We start from the raw sequence: 20786 nt of genomic DNA, 5'->3' as shown, positions 1-20786 counted from the left end.
GTGAGCTGAGATCAAGTCACTGCACTACAGCCTGGGACAGAGCGAGATTGCCTCAAAAAAAAAAAAATTGTCTCATTTAACTCCATATGATATGGATGTCATTTGTAATAGGTATTTGGGCTACTCTAATTTTCTCATGAGAGCACAAGATGTTGAAGTGAGGACTTGGGATCAGTATGTATCAATTCCTACAAAAGACCCCAGTGCTGAACATCTGCCACACTGTGCCAGAGCCACAACCATCTTTAAAATTTACAAATCAAATGAGCTTCGAATCAGAGTTATATTGATCTATACTTGGGACACTCAGTAGGAAATATGGAAGAACATTTTTAATCTACATTCAGTTCTCAGGTCCCACTCTCCATTTGCCAGCAAGTAAGACGAGTTCAAAATTCTCTTCTGTCTCCATGGGCTGAGAATCTCAAGGTAATACAAGGTTGGGTTTGTAAGGAAATGTCACCTGCAGTATTTCCTGTCCCTCCTTTTTTTTCTCTCTTTTCTTTCTTTCTTCTTATAGGTACAGTGCTATCATGAGGAGGGAAACAGGGTAAAATGTACACTTTGGATTTAACTCTAAATCTTGGCTCATGTACTCATACATTATGTATCCTTGGATAAATTTTTAGATCTCTCTCTTCCGAGTTCTCTGCCTATAAAATAGGGGTAATAATAGTATCTGCTTCAAAATAATGTTTTAATGAGTGAGTAGTATCTGTGGAGTGCTTAGAAGAGAGCCAAGGGCATTGTGAGCCCTTAATAAATGTTAGTTAATATTATCACCAGAACATGTAAGAGGTTGTTCCTCCTTATACAGGCAGAGTTGCAGAAGAAAAATTTTAATAGCAGAGTTACTAGCGTTGATCACTATTAATGTTTCTATGTAGATCACATGAAAACACTTTAGAATTTACTGACAAAATAATTATATCTAGTCCTTTGCTTTACTGTTATCATTGGGAATATATGGTTCTGTGAACAAGATAACATGGCAATTTGTAACAAGTGTTACTGGAATTGTGACTAGAATTGTTACTGAAATTGTGGACGTTTTGCACTTTATTTGCCTTTATCAGTCAAGAAATAAATGACTCTTGCTTTGGAGATTACAGTTTATGTTGCTAAATGTAATGTATTGTACAGTCCTAGAAAATCTTCCATATAGGGGATGCAAATTCAATTTTTACTTAACTCTATAGCCTCTTATATCAGTAAAGGCAAACAAAACAGTAAGATGATTACTCAATTTATTTTCCATACCATACCTTCCTTCACTTCCTGTTTTTTGTCCTGATTTTCCAGTTCTGAGTCCTGGCCAACTTTAGGTTCCACCATTTCCTCATCTTCCTCATCCTCTAGAAAAAAGAAAGAGAAAAATACAATATTTTCTTTCCTCCAAATCAAAGTCTTTGGTTGATAGTGGGAGGTAGGGGTAAAGGGTAAAGTTCCAATCATTTAGGGCAACATCTAAGTAAATCAGTCCACAATGAATGCTCAAGATAAATGTTCATGAATTTATGAATAAATTATCTCCAAAAGGGGCCTCTTTGAAAATTTCCCCAAGCTGTTGAGAAAACCACACCGAAAGGGCACCTGTACATCCAGCTCCAGGCCCTTACCATGTGGGATGTCTTGGAATTGCCTCCCTGACCTCTGAAGCTTCTTCGAAGATGGCCCAGGAATAGATTTTAAAATGTTTCCACCTGGAGCACATTTTCCACAGGGGACACCTGTTGTACAGATGACTCATTTCCAATTTAATTCTCACCAAATTAATTTGTTTTTGACCTACAGGAAAGGGTTAAATACAGGTCTGACCCCAGGTCAAATGCCATTGGCAAGTAAACAACCAAGGGAAGGGCCCCCAAAGTCAATGCCATTGGTCTGGGAGAAAACAACTCAAAATGGTATTTACACATTCAGAGCAGTTCATGCATTAATGTGAATTTAATGAGACTAACAAGTCGACTGAGTTGGCTACCCCTGCCAGATGTTACAGTGCCCTTCCTGCCCTATGCAAATGTATGCTCATTTTTCCTCTTCTCTCAACTTGCCTTTCCTAGAGGCCCCTTCCATTATAGAGTGTTTGAAAGCATCAGGCACAATGCAGAAGGTTTAGGGGAGAGTCAAGGTGTCACAAGAAAATCCAAATTATAGAAAATAAAATGATATAAAAAATAAAATTTGCTTTCAGTCTTTAAATACGGTATTGTACTCCATGTAGGTTATCGATTGCATTGGTTCAAATACAGTTGAAAAGAAATGACTTTGCTTTTCTCTCTACCCCATATATTTGCTCATTCAATAAGTATTTACAGACCTTCTATAAAATCCCAAGCTCTGTGGATAGTCCCATTTCCATCACAATAAATCCTGAGATTCATCAACTCAAAATTTCAGCACCAATCGCTTAGAATATATTATAAATGCATACTTAAATGCTCAAATAAATAAATACATCCTGAAAAACAACTTACAAAATTCTAACTAATATTAAGCAAGTGATTTGTGGAAGGAATATCAATTTTAAAAATATACATATGTAAAGCATAGCATTGCAATTTAGATATTAGAATTTTAAAAATATGAATTTTAATTGAAATATTATACTCTATAGGCATGCAGGTAGACTGTGGAGCCAAGCTCACTACTTTATAACCACACTATATATATATATATATATATATATGAAAGGAATATATATATATATATATATATATATATATATATATATATGAAAGGAAGTAAAACATTTTAAAAAACTGTCACTTTCTATTCACACAAACCCCTAAGGTCACATTTATTAGATGAAACGTCGCACTTAAAATTTTGAAATGAACACTGTTACCCAGACTTTTAAACAAATAAATCTTTAAAAAGTTAAGTTACAAATAGCATATCTATGTCCTTATCCATATGTCAAGATATTAATGCTATCTCATCATACACACACACAAAAATCCATTTGGAAAGTCCTGATCAAAATATCCATCTCGACATGATGTATCTTCCCGACCCAAGGACTAAACACAAAGTCTAGTGAAGATCTAGCTGGAGAGGTTTCCTCTTTCAGTAAACCTTGGATGAAGAGGCAGTTTTCAAAAGGCCTCTCAGCTGCTGGTAAGTGGCTTCATTTCTGAACCTTCTGGAGACATTTCTTTAACAGATTCAGCAGCCATACCCTGACACTTATTAAGTACAGGGCAAATACAACAAAAACCAAGGTAATAAGGCCAGAACTATAGGTTGAACTGTGTCCCCAAAATTCATATGTTGAAGTAATAAACCCCAGTACCTCACAATGTGGCCTTATTTGAAGATAGGGTCACTGCAGATATAATTAGTTCAAATGAGGTTATAATGGAGTAGGGCACCTAATCCAATATGACTGGTGCCATTATAAAAAGGGAAAATTGGACGCAGACACGCACACGCATAGGAAGAACACCATGTGGAGACGAAGGCAAAGATCAGCCTGATGCTTTTACAAGCCAAGGAACACCAAAGAGTGCCAGAAAACCACCGGAAGTTAGGAGAACAGATTCTTCCTCACAGTCCTCAGAAGGAACCAAGCCCACAGACTTCTTGATCTCAGATCCTAGCCTATAGAACTGTGAGGCATTACATTTCTGTTGTTTAAATAGCCAGTTTGTGGTATTTTGTTATGGCAACACTAGAAAACTAATAAAGCCAGTAAGTGCATTTCCTTCTATAATCTTACAATTTACTAAGAAGGGATACAGGAGATATTCAATAATCTTAAGGCAGTGATGAGTGCATCACTTGTATAATCTAATTTATTTATCAGAACTTAGTACCATTCGTCCAGTTTTACAGATGAGGAGACAGAATAATTTCCCCCGAAGGAATTGCAACCACATCCCGCTTCAAGTTCTGTCTGGCTCTGCCTGTTTTGGGGTCTGTGATCTTTAACCACTATGCAAACTGCCTCCTGAACCACAGCATGATGTGAAATAGAAATGCCATGGAGAAAGGGCTGAAATACAAGCAGCTGCAATGATATGTTGCAAGGTAAGGAGGCTTTGCAGGGACTTTTTGAGGTGGACTTGCATGGCCTCAACATGGATTGTTCGTCCACATTCAGGAGGTGAGCAAATACAAGTTGTAGCTGAGAAGTTATGTTTCACACCCTTGAGAGCTGTACATAATGGATTATTTTATTTATCAGGTATATATATGCTACAACCACATTCTGTTCTAATTTTCATTCTGGAATCCACTGCTTTGAGACCTGGCCGGCAATGCTTAATATGAAGTGTTAATTCCTCCAGCCAGAAAGATTCACAGCTTGGGTGAGAGCAGCACCCTGAGGGAAGTATTTGATCTTGTTCCAGGCTGGAGTCCACCACTTGCTGGCCCCTGGGTTTTATCCGATTCATAGGAACTCTCTGAGCCCCCATTTCTGATCCACTGGAGTGGGATAATAAACCTTCCTTAAAACACATTGTTATTGTAAGAATAACTAAGTAAAATAACAAATGCAAAATTGCTTTTTAAACCATCAAGGTCATTGGGAACATACTTAAGCAGAAATCTTCAAAACAAATGTTGCCTTAGATTCTAACAAATATTGACTGAGCACTTACTATGTGCCAGGTGCTGGGCACACACCAGGGAACAAGACAGACAAAATAATCTCTGTGCTCATGGAGCTTCCATTCCAGTGGAGAGAAACCACAAACGAATAAAAAAAACCAAAATATATACTGTGTCAGACAAGTGCTATGGGGGAGAATACAAAATAGGAAAGAGATGAGGCATTCTGGTCAAGAGTGGGAGAGTCTCAATTTAAAACAGAGTGAAAAGGCCCATCAAGGCCACACCGAGATGACATGTGAGCAAAAACTTAAAGGAGTTAAGGGAGTGAGTTGTGTGAAGACTTTGGAGGAAATAAGACTAGTAACAAATAGATTCTTGCTTCTCAATCCATGGACCCAACGGAAGTAATGGATCAAGGTCTGTATTCATTGATAATTAGCTATACTGACTATAGATAACAATTGTGCCTTCATTACAGCCATCTAGTTTGTGCACTTAAATCTTCTAGTTCTTAAAACTAAAAGCAGTTTTACCAAATGACTTTGAATTAGTCAGCTTTAAATAGTAACAAGTTCTCATCTTTCACAGCTATAAGGGTGTTTATTTTAAACATTAATTCTCAGAAGAGTCAAAAAAGAAACACCACGACCAAAAGTGCCACTACCAGCTTATTGGAAAAATATTATTCTGTGAAGGGCTTGGCTATGAAAAGGACTAGGTTTGTGATACGATGTCTAGGTTTATGCATAGAAGCATGTGAGGAAATAGCAGGTTATCTAATTCCTTAAATGGAAAATCCTTCCCCACAGAATATGTTTTTGATCAGTCTAAAAAAAACCACACACACACAACAAATATGTATTGTGTTTATAGTATGTACAAATGAGAAACTGTGAAAAACAGTGAAATTTAAAAAATAGTACCCGCCCTTTTAAAGTGTCTACAAACCAGTTGTAGGTATTAATTTTTAGTGGTCACAGAATTCTTTGTCTGTCATCCTTTTAAAGACATAAAGTAAGTTTTTCGGTGGATTTGCTAAGGAAATAAAACACAAGAGACTGGTTTGTTTCTCTGCATACTGATATGTTTGCCTTGCTCAGCAAAGAGAGTATATTTTTCTTTAAAACTCTGGTTTCCTTTCTGGTGCAATTGGAATTACTTCTGTTGAAACCATTTTCAAAACAGTTAAATAACTTTAAAGAAAAGGATTTATGTAGACCTGCTACAGACTACTGATATATGAGTTGTGCCACTAGTTCATACCCAGTTACGTTTCCTTAGAGATTGGAGGGAAGAAAATTACCACCCATGTATGGTTTCCTGTATCCAGGTCCACACAAGAAATTAAACTAGTGGCAGAAGTTAATTACCTGTCAGTCCAAGGGGCTAATTTCTAAACAATGGCATCTTTTAGACACATTATTTTATTTAATACCCATATTCTGCCGTCTCCAGTTGCCACATTCATTCCCCCTGGCTGGAAAAATCTTTGGTAACCACTGTCTTCCTCCCTTAAGATTTTCAGAGGTCTAAGAACGAATAACTGCGTATTATGCAGCAATCACAGATAACACACTCAGCACGAGGCTCAACCCTTTGCCTGAGCTCTAGAAGAGTTCGTTTCCTCCATTAATCCATGGCTCTAAATGAAGCCGATGTAGACCGTTTTAGTAACAAGTCAGTGAGTAACAGCTCACTGACTTGTTCTGATAGCCTTACAAATGTGAGGTATTTGACAGGGAGTGCAGTGGAACATTTGTCAGTGTTTGGCAATACAGTATAACAGCAAAACCCCTTTCTGTCCGGGGCATATTCCCTTTGTAGCAATTACGGATTGGGGATATGGTGGATCCTACTTTCCTCTCTCGAAGCCCAGGGGGAGAGAGTTTCCTGCTGTTCACCTCCTGGTGGCCAGGGCACAGACAGGATCTGGGGAGTCAGACTGGTTGCTCCTAACTCGGGCTTTGTCTTTGGATCCTTGCAGTCAAAGCTGAGAAAAAAGTTAAGATTCATTTCGGGGAAAAACCCAGTAGCAGCAGTGATGCCCAACATCCCAGCAAGATTGTTCCAGAGGCCCAGTGTTCCGGAGTTCCCTTGGTGCCTACGCTTTTTCAAACCTGTTCCTTCTGCCTCCTGTTGATTCTGTGAGTACCAGATTTCCTTCCAATAAATCCCACTAGAGGCGTTGTCAGCACCAGATTTCCTTCCAGTAAGTCCCACCGGAGATGATGCCTGCTGCATGCAACCAGAACCCTCAGCGACACAAGGCGACCCTCTGTGAAGAGCGGGGTTTGTGTTTTACGAGGCCACTGCGTTCTTGCTTTCCTCAGTCCTCTTAGGGCTTGCAAAACCTCGGGATAAGAGGATCTGAGCTCCTGCCAGAGCCCTTGTTGCTCTGCTCCTGACGTTTCATGAGAGGACTGTGGCTCCTCCATCTGCCACCTCAGGAAGACTGCTAAGGCTGGCTCAGGTGGAGAGTGAAGGCAGAGAGTGGAAAGGGCCATTTCACTCCATCCTTCTCAGCTCCAAAGGGCATCCTGCTGCTGCTCAGAGCAGCAGGCACAAAGCAATGACCACTTTGACTTTGAATTGAATGGGCCAATGACTGCAAGATGCACAATTATTTTATATACCACTGAGAAAGACGATTACTGCTATTAAACTATAACACATCATCAATTTTAATGTGAAAATTGTGAATGTTAGAAATGATCAAATACGTTGTGGCTTATGAAATGAATAGAAACAAGCTTCCAAGATGTAAACTGGCAAGGACACAGAGGCAATTCTAAATCAAGCTTCCTACTGTACTATTATTGGAGAATAGACTTGGAGAGAGACAAAGACCTGAGTTTTTCTGTTTTGTTTTGTTTGTTTGTTTGTTTGGATATGTTCTTTTCAACTTAAGAACAAATGCCCTAGCCACTTTTATATAATTCCATGTATGGATATTCAGATGGTGATTCTTCTAATAACATAGTTTTACATTTTTAATAGAAAAAGACTTACCCCTTCAAGTTCTGTTAAGGTTTTAAAAAAAATATTGGAAGATATTCTTTGCAGTTCTGGTTTTGGTTTCATCTTTTTGCATAATGCCTTTTGTCTTATCTCATCTTTTCTAATATTATACGCTCAATCTGGTTAGCACTTACACATATATCTTCCACTATCACCTACAAATTGATTTCTCCAGCCAAGATATCCCTTCTAGGCTCCAGACTCTGTAGTGGACATTCCAACACGATTGTCTCACGGGCACCTCACACTTGACATGTCCACAGCAGAGCTCTGACCTGCTTAACGGTGCCACTGTTCATATGGAATCCCAGCTGGATACCTGAGCACTACCCTCAGTTCCCCTTTTCCATCAGACACTAGTAAGAGCAGGAGGGTCTCAGTCCCGTCCATTCCACCTCCAGCATCTGTCTTGAATCTGCCTGTCTTTACAGCCCTTTATGATGTAGCTCCAGCAGCTTTAACTCTTCCTCTAAAACAGATTTGTGAATCCCCTCCATTGTTCTACCACCCACCTTGTAAATATCTCTACAATAACACATCTCATACCGTATAAAATTAGTTTTTTACATCTATCTCTGCAACCAGAGTAAATGTCCCTCAAAGACCTACTCTTTTTAGTATTATCAACCTTAAGTACTGAGACTGGCAATATGAAAACAGGAGACTGTTCTGGAAATTACTAACGGTACTACATCACGTAGGGCCTTGAATGGCAGAACAAGAAGTGTGGACTTCTTCCTAGAGATCAGTAGCCCACTTTAAAAAAACATTAATCGCATTCAGTCCATAAATATCATTAGCAATTTCAAAAGAAACCCAAGGCACTGGGGATGCTAAATATGGCTTTTGAAGCCACACTTCTCTCTTCCCCCGCACACCCTTTGTGCAGATTCCAATATATCTGTCTGGGGATGGCTTGACCCTCAATGAAGATCATTGCTGTCAATCTACCCTGCAGGGAAACTGGAGGCTTTAAAAAACACAAGAGTCAAGTTCTGATTTTGTTTAAGGATATGACAGCAAAGTGGAGGCTGCAGGAGAGTGGGCAAGACTGAAGCCAGGGCACAGTAAGAAGGTAGGCCATAGCCGTAGTCCAGGCAGCCATTGAGAACCTGACTTTGGTCGGTGCAGTTGCCAGCGGGTGTGATGAATCAGACTGTGAATTTAGACATGTATTTGCACAGCAGACAGTGAAGGCTCTCGCGCAGAACTCACTCAAGCCACCCTACCCTTGGACCAACTTTGGATACAGCTTGCCAACTTTGCCGGGAGTCCAGAGAGAGCCACCCTCCCAATATGTATCACAGCAGCCAAGATAAAGTATAACATGCACCACTGAATGCTTACACAAACCAAGGTGAGCGCCTCTACGCTTTAAAAATATGCAGGAAAGACATATTTTGTGGGATTTTCAGTAAGCACTTTGTTAAATATACTACATGCTAATATTGAAAAAACCTTCACTTTCTGGTCTAGAAAAATCTGGCCAGAGTAAAGAAAACATACATTTCTCATCGTACAGAGCGCTCCTGTTAACACTCCAGGCCACATCAGATCTCTCCTAAGGCTCTAACATGACAGTACTTGGAAAGTTTACTTCCTGATGGAATATCACCCAAGGCATTGCAAATGGGAGGAAATGAAAGAAAATATTCAAAATGAGAGGGGAAATCAGAGAATAGTAGTTTTTAAGCAGCTGTTTCTGAAACTTGTAAGAGCACTGATATGTAATATATGCACAGGAAATATGTATTGAATTGAATTGACATGGGTCAGTCAGCTTGCATGGAAGGACAGAGATGAGGAAGAGAACAAGGACCTTCCCAGAGAGTCTCAGGCAGGAGTCTGTGGACACCTTCAGCAATTTGATGTCTGGAGATAAGAAGGCCTGACTGATCTGTGCTGCCATACGTTTTTCTTCTTAAACACCTTTAATGGCTCCCTATTTCCTAGATTAGCTCAGCAATTAAGGCCCACTACCATCTGACCCTAACTTAATTCTCCAGTATTGCTCACAGCAGAGCAGCCTTTGACTCAACTGTGCATAAAAGAGGCCAAGTTTGTTGTCAGAACCCATTCCTCCACCATCTTCCTTATCTTCAGTCTTAGATCTTTCAGGTCCTTGTTATCCAAGATTTCTCGGAAAGTCATGGATCCTTTAGCCACTGAAGAGAATAGTTGGATGAACTAATTCAAACGGATAGACTACATAACGGTTATCCAAATAAATTAATCTATAATGGCAAATTGCAGATTTTATGGGATGTGGGAAGGTGAGATATTTTGAAAGAGCACGGCCACTTCTCAAGTCAGTTCTCTTCCCTACATTCTTGTGAGCAAGGCCATCCCATTGCACAACTCCAGAAAGCAGCATTGCCATTATGGCCTATGTGAATAGGGCCTCCTTGAGGGTGTGTAAGACACAGCCTTTATGGCTATCCTTGGCAGCCCTATATATGTATCTGTCCACATATGCATGCACATGCCTACACACACACACACAGAGAGCAAAAAATTCAAAACAATTGAAGATGCAATTCTTGGCTGCTTGGAAAATAAGGAGGGACTCCTCTGTTTTTCAGACTCAAATCCTTTCTGCTGTCTACTTCTGCTTTTGGATAATTCCATTCTCTATTCTTTTGCTTTCTCTACTAAGTTTTCCCAATGTGCAAATCCGCAGTTTCTCTTGGTGGGAACCTTGCTTGTGAAAAAGAAAACCGGAGTCACAGAGATAGAGATGTCACAATATTTAACTTTTAAGAGTGACTGTAGATCTGTCCCAAAGGAAGGCAGACACTCAAGGTCTTCACTTACTAGAATTGTTATTGTGTTACATTGACCAGTTTAAAAAAGAGTAAAATAAATAGAAACCATTTAGAAACACCATTTTCACTGTAAGGAAATTGTTCCTAAGGACAAAGTGGTATCTTCCATACCTAAGAGTCGCCAACTCCGTTAATGTTAGAGCTGTTGTCACATCAATCACTGCATACAAAGGTCATCCCGCTAATATTAGTACATGTTCTCTAGCATTCCTTTTATTAATAGTATCAAATCTCGTTAATTTTATCTCCTTGTATACCCTTCTTTTGCACAACTGCCTTTATTCTCTCCATTTCCCACCTCCTTTTTTTTTTGGTTAAGGCCACCTTGGCTTTTTATGCAGCACCTAGTCATTGTTCCCTACCTCCAACCTCTTTCCACGCCTACTCTTGCTACAAACAACACTGTCCAATCAATCCTCTTCAAACAACTTGTTCATATCCATTTCCTGGTGGAAACATTTGATAGCTTCTATGACATGCAGAGTAAATGCTGAGTTCCTTGGCCTAGTCTTCAAGTCCTCTAAGGTCTGGCCCCAATATGTGCTTCCTGTTCAAATTTCCTCTACTGTGTTCACCCCCGCACACACATGTATATACACACATGCATACTCCAGTCTGCCTGCACCAACACAGTATCTGCTGCACACATTTCCACATGCCATCTGGACTTTGGTTCATGCTTCCCCTCAGTCAGACTCTCTTCTTCCTTTTCTGTTACAAAATATGAGCACCTACTATGTGCTGGGTACTATTCTATGTATTGGAGATGCAGCAGTGAACAAAACAAGTAAAAATTCCTGCCCTCATGGAGCTGGAATTCTAGCAGGAAGATGGAGAATAAACAAGATAAACAGTTGAAGTATATAGCAGGTTAGAGAGCTGCAATCACTAAAGACAAAAAGACAGTGGTAGGTGTCACAATTTTACACAGAGAGCAAGGGAGGTCCTTATTGAGAGGTGGCATTTGGTAAAACACTCAAGGAAGTGAGGGATCAGGTTATATGGACCCCTGTGGGAGAGCAACCTAGGCAAAGGAAACAAAAGCACAAGGGTAAGAGTGCACCTGGAGTGTCCAAGGCCTCCAATACTTTCTGATCTTCCCTACATGTTAATCCAGCTACACCAATGACCTGATTCTAAGGACCCCCCACCAACAGTCCCCCACGTTGTTCCTGCACTACCTGTTGGAGGGATTTCTTCTTCCTTTAACCTCTCATAGCACTTCAGTTGGGTATCTCCTACAACCTTTTCTTCATCCAATTAAAGAACTATTATGTTTAAGATTGTGGCATTTATCATTCTCCAGCTATGATATATTAATTGTAAGTAGAACATATTTCTCTACATTTATGAGTTTTTTCCTCCCAAATTCTTGGGAGTAGAATCCATTAATTATTCATATCTGTATGCTCCAATATGGATGTCTAGTAAATATTTTGACTGTTTTAAATTTTAATAATTTCTAATTTCCCCAGTAGTTCTAAAAAGGACATTTTCTCAGTGGTTTCCCCAATGTTTCAGTTGGATCATGAATCTCCTCACTCAGCATCAAAGTGTTTTCCTTTCCTTGATCACTAAGCCCTACCACCACGAACAGCAACTCTTGTCTACACTCACCCATGCCTCCCTGCACCCACTGTGAGGTTCACGGTCCTTTCTTGTTTGTTTCCTGTCCTAGTCACCAGTCACCAGGTAATTACTGACCACATATTGTGCGGTAAGATGTATTCCAGGCACTATGGAAAAACAGTAGCTATTGACTTATTGAATCCTGCATGTCTATCAGTCTATTGAATCCTCATAATAACTCACTAAGGCAGGCATTATGAGCTTTCTCTATATATGAGGAAACCGGGGCTTAGAAAGGGAAGACACTTTCACTAAGGTGAATGAGCTACACGCAGCAGTAGATTCAAGAGTCAAACTCATGTTTTTCCAACTCCCAAACCCTTTCTACTGCTAAACAGTACCAAACAGTATAAAGAGAAAAGGGGAAATGTAATTGACATTTGTGGTTTTGACCATCCAGAACCCACCACCCCACTTCTTGGGATAACAGTCCCTCTATTCTTTGGTGGACACATCCCCCCTCTCTCCTTTAAGTAAATACTCCTTAAGATTTAGAGGAAGACTTTGTATCTGAGGCGAGGATCAATGAGACTATTTTTCTTGTACTATTAGTAAAATGACCATATACAATACCATAAATTGGGATACTTCTGAGAGAGAATGGAGGTACAATTAATAATTAAGCTGCAATGACAGGGGTGAATAAAGAGTGCCTGGGAAAACCAGACCTATGGTCATCGTACCCGTCAGTCCACCTCCTTTGGACTAGGTGACTGTCTTGGGAAATTCTGGATGTATCTCTTGTTATAGAAGTAGACTCTTCTTTTCTATTGGACTGAGTGACTGTTCTGGCTAAACCAGAACACATGGTCACCATCAGGAAAGTGAACTCCTCTCCTCTACTGGATTGGGTGTTGTACTGCTGTGGAACTGAAGCTGCCATGGCTCACCACATGGAACATGAAAAAGAAGGAATAGATAAAGCAGGACTAAGATGGATCATGATAGCAACTTGGAACCTAAATTGAGCAGTAGCTGAAGCTAGCATGACCCTAGTGCCTAGGGCCAATTTTTATTTATAAAAGCCAACAAACTTTCTTTTGGCATAAGTAATTTTGGTTGATTCCTCAGTCACTTGAAATAAAAAATGTGTGAGTGGTCAAGAACTAACAATGATTGAGTATCTTCTTTGTTATTTTTTCTTGATAATCCTTTCAGCATGCACACCGTCCTGCAAGGTACGTGGGGTTAAATGCATGAGTTGCCATATTGCTCGGGTTCAAATCCTGCAAGTGCTAGCATTTTTACATTTCTACAATTTAGAAATAATCATGGGTTACTTACTCAACCCTTGCCCCTCAGTTTCCTCAGCTGTAGATAACAGAATTACCCTCCTTGGATAATGGCAATACTTTAATTACTTTATACATTTAAAAACATTTTGTTATTATTGATGACAAAATTGAGGCTCAAAGAGGTTATATACGTTGCTCAACTACTAAATTACAGATTTTTTAACCCCAGTTTTTGAAACCCCACATTCCATTCTGTTTCAGCTGTGTCCACACTGGTGCCAGACTGCCTGAACTAGGCTGTGAAGGATGAAGGTATGTTAAATGGTTTGGAGGTGAAAGTAAACATGTCCAGTGGAAAGGAAAAGTTGTGGAAGTTGCAACAATATTTGGAGCACAGTTGAAAACAAAGCTGCTAGCTGTATCCTGTCAAACTGACTCCAGCCTCTTTTTCCTTGCCTATTCCAGTTTCAGTTGCCTGTTATAGTTTCAACATGGCCAGTCGGATGCTTCACAGTCCATGTGTAGGTATAGCCATGCTCCCATCTACTGCATGGAGCTTCCTTGAAGAGTTTTGTGTTCCCCAACACAAGACCATGCCATGTGTCCAGATCTATCTCATAATGCATGGGCTACCACTCTTTGGTTTGCTGACTATACTTCAACTGAGCTAGCTTCTTGGACATTTACTGATGTCAAGAACTCACACCTCACAGCTTTTGCATTGGTATTCCCTGTACCTGGAATACTCTTCAGCCAAACATTCATCTTTCTCCATGATGTCTTTAGGGTCCTTATTCAAATGTCACGTCATCTGTGAGGCCTCCCCTCTTCCAACCCCAGTTAATATAGCAACATACCACCATCTGTTGTGCCCTGGTACATGGCACTTGTTTTCCCTTCACCCTCACTTGTTTTTTAATTGCATAGTACTGACTACTATCCGAACTTCCACATTTATTTATATATGTATTTATTGTCTGTTTGTATTTTAGTGGTGGGAATTGAATGAGAATTCTAGACTCACTAGAATGAGAATTCCACAATAGCAAAGACTGTGTCTCTTCTTTGCCGTATCCAAAGTACCTAGGAAAGGGCTGGTCATATGGGAGATGGCAATGAATGTTTGTTGGGTGATAATATGACTGCACAGGAGGACATTAAAGCAGCTGCTGTATCAAAACTCTCCCCTCCCATCAATTCTATAGGCCAGCAGAACAATGGCAGATTCTATGATGGAAATCAGGACATCCACCTGCCCCATGCCCACCACCAACTTGGTCATAGATGCTTACAACCACACAGATCTGGTTCCTTGAAAAGGGAATTGTCTATCTCTTTAGAATTCTTGTTCTCTAGAAAATGGAAATAAGATCTTTGGAGTGTTTTTGCTGACACCCATTTCACCATTTTCTCATTCTAGTGTCCAATTCCCAGCCCAGGGAGAACTGATACATTTTCCATCTGGGAATTCATCAAAATTCAGATTCTCAGAGAAGATTATTAGCACATTTGTTTGCTTTTATCCTGGCGTTAACAACTCTATTTGGGGCTAAACTATTTCCCCTGGTTTCAACGTCAGGTTTTCCCATTGGCTCAAATATGAAGTCTCTTGTCTGTCAGTGTAATAATTTTCTATTAATTATAAAAGAAGAAAGCTAGCAGTTTGAGAGTCTTAAGGGAAGCATTTGGCTAATCCAAGAAACTGATTTTCCAGTTACTTGGACTAAGTACAACTCTCAGTTGTGGTCAGATTTCAAAGTATCCCTTGTTTTTACTTTCTGGTCAGTCTAGACAGACATGGTTCTTTCCTTCGTTTTTCAAGCTGTTGAAACATCAGGTTGGTCAAAAGAATCTGAATCTCTAGAGAATAAACTGAGCAGCATTTCACCAGAGACTTCATAACTTTCTATTGACAATCCCTCCAAGTAGTGAGCAATCTTCCCAACCTCAATGGTGCTAGGAGAGATTTCACTTCAAAGGCTCAGTGTGAGTGTGAGAATGAAACTGTGGCAACAAAATAATGACCACTATTGTCCTATTCAGAATGGAAAATAGTCTAGTGGTTAGAGCATGCAGTCATGAATTTTTTGCCTGTTCTCAGTCATTTCAGTTTCATGCTGGGTGTCCTCAATCCAACCTAAATTGCCCCCTTTAACAATAATTCTTCTATTCATTATAATTGAACACATGTTCTTCAAAACCCAGTATATTGAAGGCATAGGCTAAGCTTTATGATTACCACATAAATGAATCAAGAAAGAAGCTTGAAGCCAAAGAATTTGGCATTCATGCAAGGAAACAACAAACGTTTGTAAATATCTACATCCGAAGAGAGAATGCCTGGAGATGTGCTCTGAAAATTAAATAGAGGTGAGGTTAACAACTGGTGGAGATAGGACAAGTGGAGAGAGAGGAAAGGGAAGTGGGTTTTTTATGGAGTTCAACTTGAGTTGGATTTTGAAGAATAGTGGGACCTAAATAAGGACGTAGAGAGGAGAATGTGGAGTTTCATTTCAGGAAGAGAAAGAAGCATGTACAAATATATAGCAGTGCAAAGATGTAAACAGTGAATGGCAGGTAGATCAGAGAGGAAATAATGGAAGGCCTGAAATACCAAGATAAACACCAAGTTAAATAGAGTCATTCACATTTGCTATTTGATCCACTCAGCTCTGTTGAGAAGCAGCATTTAAAGTCAATAGTGTTTCAACTGATGTCAAAAGAGGGTTCTAAGGATCCCTGGGTAATTAGCAGTGCCATGACCCAGGAGGATAGTTTCTCATCACACATTTTGTAGTAGGTAAATTATCTACCTATTTTTTTTCCCAAGAGACAGCACAGGAAAGTATGGACTTATTCACTATATTTTGTTATATGGTGTGTAAACAATAAATTCTTCAGATTCTTTAAGATCTACTTTAATATCTGTAAATGAGGGATGCTAATTTCTGTGCTACTTACATAACAGAATTGCTGTGTGAAACAATGAGATAATGGATACAGGGCTGCTTTGTCAGTGGTAAAATGCTATAAGGTGTTAGTTATTAAGGTGGGGTAATTGTGATAATAATTACAGCTTCTTGGTGTCCAATGGCCCACCCAGCCACAAAAATATGCAAGGTAAGAAGAAAGTTATGCAATAGGATAGAGAAGGAAGGTATTTTAATTAGTAATAATCACAGAAACAAAGGGCTAGAAAGACCCACAGAAGCAGCTATCATTTAGTTGCAATAGGATTTGGGAATGAGGAGCATAAAGCATCTAAACATAGTTCAAACAACAAAATATGAAATAAGGTTCCAAGTTGTGTGAGATAGTCTCCTAGTCCTGTTGAGACTAGAAAGAGGGTGTAAGCTATGGGTCATCAGAACGGGCAATCAGATGGAGCTGGGCTTGCTGCAGGCATGAGCTTAGCTTTAAGGGCAGGTAAGGGTAGGATGAGCAGAGGAAGGGGCATTCCCAGCTACATCCTCTAGGTTAGATGCTCTGGGCTCCCATCATGCTTCTTTAAAGGTCAATAAACATAGTGAATAAAATTGAGTACTGAATTCTCTCTCTACTCTCAGCTCTCAGACCAATGTCTGACCCCAAAAGGGACTGCTTACTTGTGGGTTCAGCCAATCTGGGTATACTATGAAGGAAGGTGTGAAGTCAGGAGAGTGAGCACAATTCAAGGTCAAGGGAAGACAAGCCATGTGGAGAAGGGAGCAAGGGAAGAGAATGGCGGAAAGGCAGGAAGCTAGGTGGAAGCATGGAAGCTAGGCTAAGGCCTTGAGTTTTGATGGAGCAGTGAGAGCAAGGAAACAACAAATTTAAAATAAGTATGTTCTGGTATTTATCTACTCAACAGGCTACAGCTTTGGCCCTGGCCATAATGCAGTCTTCAGATGGGTGGACAGAGGAGAAAGGAAGCAGAACCAGATTTGTGTTTTCTACCATATGTGCCAACCTCATCCTCTGTCCCTGGCCACTGTTTGAGCCTTCGAGGTTTCAAAATATTACCTCCTACTATACAGGGAGGATTTGTGTTCATCTTCTGCCATTCTATATTGTTCCCAGTGCTTTCACGTAAATGCAGAATCATGAAAACAAACAACTGAAAAAATTCCATAGAGATGACTATGGAAGTATTGTCATAAGATGGAAGGATCAAGTGTGCAAATCACATAGCATGTTGTTCAGCAAATTAAATAAAACACTAGGTAAGTGGAAATTATTATTTTCTTCTTCATTTCTCCATCCTCCTCCTCCATGTTCTCCTCCTTCTTAATTATCTTGGTCAGTTTTTTCACTGAATGGATGAACCATTGCCATCCATGGAGTTGAAGGGTCCCTAAAGTCTCACAGCCAGCTGATGGAAGAGCTTGGATTAGAAATCAGACCTGCTGACTCTCCAGTGCTCTCTCCAAGCTATGGTAGTAATATTGTCATGGAGACTAAGAGAAGCCCCAATTCCAATGAGATTTGAAGGAGAACTACGTCTAGGCAGAGGATTATCTGACACGCTCTCAGCCAGCTTCACCTATCAAGAATGCTACTACCTCATTTACTTATTCCCCTTCTAATCCAAATTTTTCTGCTTGCCTGACGTCATTAGATTATACAAAGTTATTAAAGCTACCCTGTGGCTTCCAGCCAAGCCACTGTGGCCCATCAAATCCTCACTTCTAGAGCCCATGCTTGGCGGAGACATTTACAAGCATAACTATGCACTATTAAAATTTGAAGATTCTTTCTTGGAAAGGCTAATTAAACCAAATCACTCAAACAGGTCTAGACGATGCTGAACAGGGTTTATTATCTGGATCGGTGCCTACTGTGGTCCCACAGGCTTGGCTGCTTGTATCCATCTGCAAAGGAACTTCCTTGCCTGCTCTGCACAGTATCAACTATTGTCCTTTTAAGGAGGAGTCAAATTTTCTGGATCCACATTATCTGCAGCTGTGGGAACAACTGAGAGAAAGGATATTCCACGCTGACATACTTGAAACACCTCAAGTTTCTATCACTCTTCTCCTTCTCTTTTACTAAGAAGTTGACAATTAAGTTTGCCAACTGAGTGTTCTATACACTAGGAGGAAAACAAGAAAAAGGAAGGCTGGTGGGCCTTTCTGGCCATTGCCTTGCTACACTGGTAGGTCATCCCTGTCTGCTGACATAAGCATTCTGAAATAAAAATTGGGACATGCCATCTCCCTGCTTAAAATTCCAGCATTTGGCCAGGTGTGGTGGCTCATGCCTGTAATCCCAGCACTTTGGGAGGCCGAGCAGGTGGATCATCTAAGATCAGGAGTTTGAGACCAGACCAGCCAACATGATGAAACCCCGTCTCTACTAAAAACACAAAAATTAGCCAGGAGTGGTGGTGTCCGTCTGTAATCCCAGCTACTCGGGAGGCTGAGGCAGGTAAATAGTTTGAACCCAGGAGGCGGAGATTGCAGTGAGTCGAAATAGCACCATTGCACTCTAGCCTGGGTGACTAGAGCAAAACTGTCTCCAAAAAGAAAAAAAAAATTCCAGCATTTTCTCATTTCACACACAATGTAAAGGCCAAAGTCTTTACCATATATGATCTCCTGTGATCTAACCTTTGCCTAGTTTTTTATCCTTACACTGCACAAGTCCCCTTAGGGGAGTCTATATTTCAACCATTTTAATCTACATGTAATTGCCCCAAGGAGGCAGTGTATTGAAATGGTTAGGAATACCGACTTTGCAGTTGGACTGCCTGGGCTCGGGATGCTGCTAACTTGGCTAACATGTGTTAAGGACTTACTAGGTGTTAAGCATTGTTCTTCTCAATGATTCTCTCATTCAATTCTTACAATAATATATCAGTAAGTTATATTAATAGCACCATTTAACAGGTGAGGAAATCAAGGTTTAGCAAAGTTAAATGAGTCCAAGAAAGTTCATGTAGTTGGTAAAGAATGGAGCTGGTATATAAATCCAGGTCTAATTTAATTTTACAATTCAAGGTTTTAACCACTCCACCATACTGTTTCATTGTTCTCTTCCCCAAACTAATCTTCTTCCTGGATCCTAACTTTGGGATTGAGAACCAGTCACTGTCATCTAAGCTAGAATCCTGGGATCTGTCAGAAATGTCTCCTCTATGTCAAGTCACCACATTCAATCAGTTTATAGATTTGACCTTCTTAATCTCTGAAAGATTTTCTTCCCCTTTCTCCTCCTCAACCTACTGACATGGCCTTGATTTAGGCCTTTGTCAATTTTCACTGCTGCTGCCTCCTAGCTTGCTGGTCTGAGCCCTTCCAATGTTGCTGGAAGTTGCTAAAAGGCCCTGTCATGCCCCTGCTAAAATTCTGCCAGTGCATCTCCACTGTGCCTTCAGGCTCAGCACCCAAAGCTTTGCAAGATATGGCTCTCACTCCCTACCCCAGCCCCACATGATGACTTCACTCAAGCATTCAGAGCCTTTCATAGATCTCCACGTTGTGCCACTTCATTCCTCTGAGCCTTTGTACCTACTGTTCCCTCTACCTGGAGTATCCTTGATTTTGCTTCTTTCTCTACTCCTATTCATCCTTCAAAACATAGCTTCAAGTTTACCTCCCTGACCCCTCAGTTTGATTTGCCCTGACCCCTCAGTTTGATTTAGCTGCTTCTCCTCTATGTAGAGCAACCTACCCATTTGTCATTTGTATGCCAAATGATAGCATTCGCTATGCTTAAAACTCCTCAAGGGCCATAATCATGTTTTATTTCTTCCTTACTGGTCAAATGCTTGGAAAATAGTAGATGCTCAATTTCTGCACATGGAATTAACAGATAAGTTTGTTAAGGCACATTTTAGGACAGAATCAATGTCAACTTTTTATCAATGTATTCTCAACATGATATATCTTCAGATTCTCTACAAGGCAAAAATTTGTTGATTAGCTTAGAAAATTCATGTTTAGAGATACAAGTTTTTATTGATTTGTTTAGAACTCAACTGAGTATCTCATACAAGTGGGTGCTTATACATACTTTTTGGTTATAACATGAAGTATACATTTCTTTTTCTTTTCTTTTTTTTTTTAAGAGATTGGGTTTCACTCTGTCACCCAGGCCAGAGTATAGTGGCATGACCACAGCTCACTGCAGCCTTGATCTCCTGGGCTCAAGCCATCCTTCTTGCTCAGCTTCCCGGGCCAATGTTTTAAAAAAAACTTTTTGTAGAGACAGAGTCTCACTGTGTTGCCCAGGCTGGTCTTGAACTCCTGACTTCAAATGATCCTCCTGCCTCAGCCTCTTAAAATGCTAGGATTACACTTGTGAGCTATTGCATCTGGCTATAAAGCATACCTTTCTTAATCATTTACCTTTCTTAATCATATAATTTTCTTAATCATAGAAGAAAGTTACTAGATTTTTCTGAGAAATAATGGCACATCTAGAATCCTTTGAGAGTCTTTCTATGGTTCTGGTTCTCAACCAGACATTTGGCAATGTTCAATCTGGAGATGCTCTGGTTGTCACAGCTGTAGGTGGTTGCTACTGGTATCTCATGATT

General features: G+C 40.1%; 1 protein-coding gene across 6 annotated transcripts in view; it reads right to left on the bottom strand.

Annotated features, from left to right (window-relative positions):
* LOC105475542 (dynein cytoplasmic 1 intermediate chain 1) overlaps positions 1 to 20786 on the bottom strand; it is a 319181-nt gene that overhangs the window by 121158 nt on the left and 177237 nt on the right. For all 6 annotated transcript variants that reach the window (XM_011730892.3, XM_011730897.3, XM_011730894.3 and 3 more), the window contains one exon: positions 1266 to 1355. In XM_011730892.3, the coding sequence (XP_011729194.1) occupies positions 1266 to 1355 (90 nt within the window). The remainder of the gene's footprint in view (positions 1 to 1265; positions 1356 to 20786) is intronic.

Source organism: Macaca nemestrina, chromosome 4 (genome assembly GCF_043159975.1).
Source record: "Macaca nemestrina isolate mMacNem1 chromosome 4, mMacNem.hap1, whole genome shotgun sequence".
NCBI classification, from domain to species: domain Eukaryota; kingdom Metazoa; phylum Chordata; class Mammalia; order Primates; family Cercopithecidae; genus Macaca; species Macaca nemestrina.
Note: the sequence above shows the minus strand (reverse complement) of the source record. Positions and strands in the feature narration are given on the sequence as shown.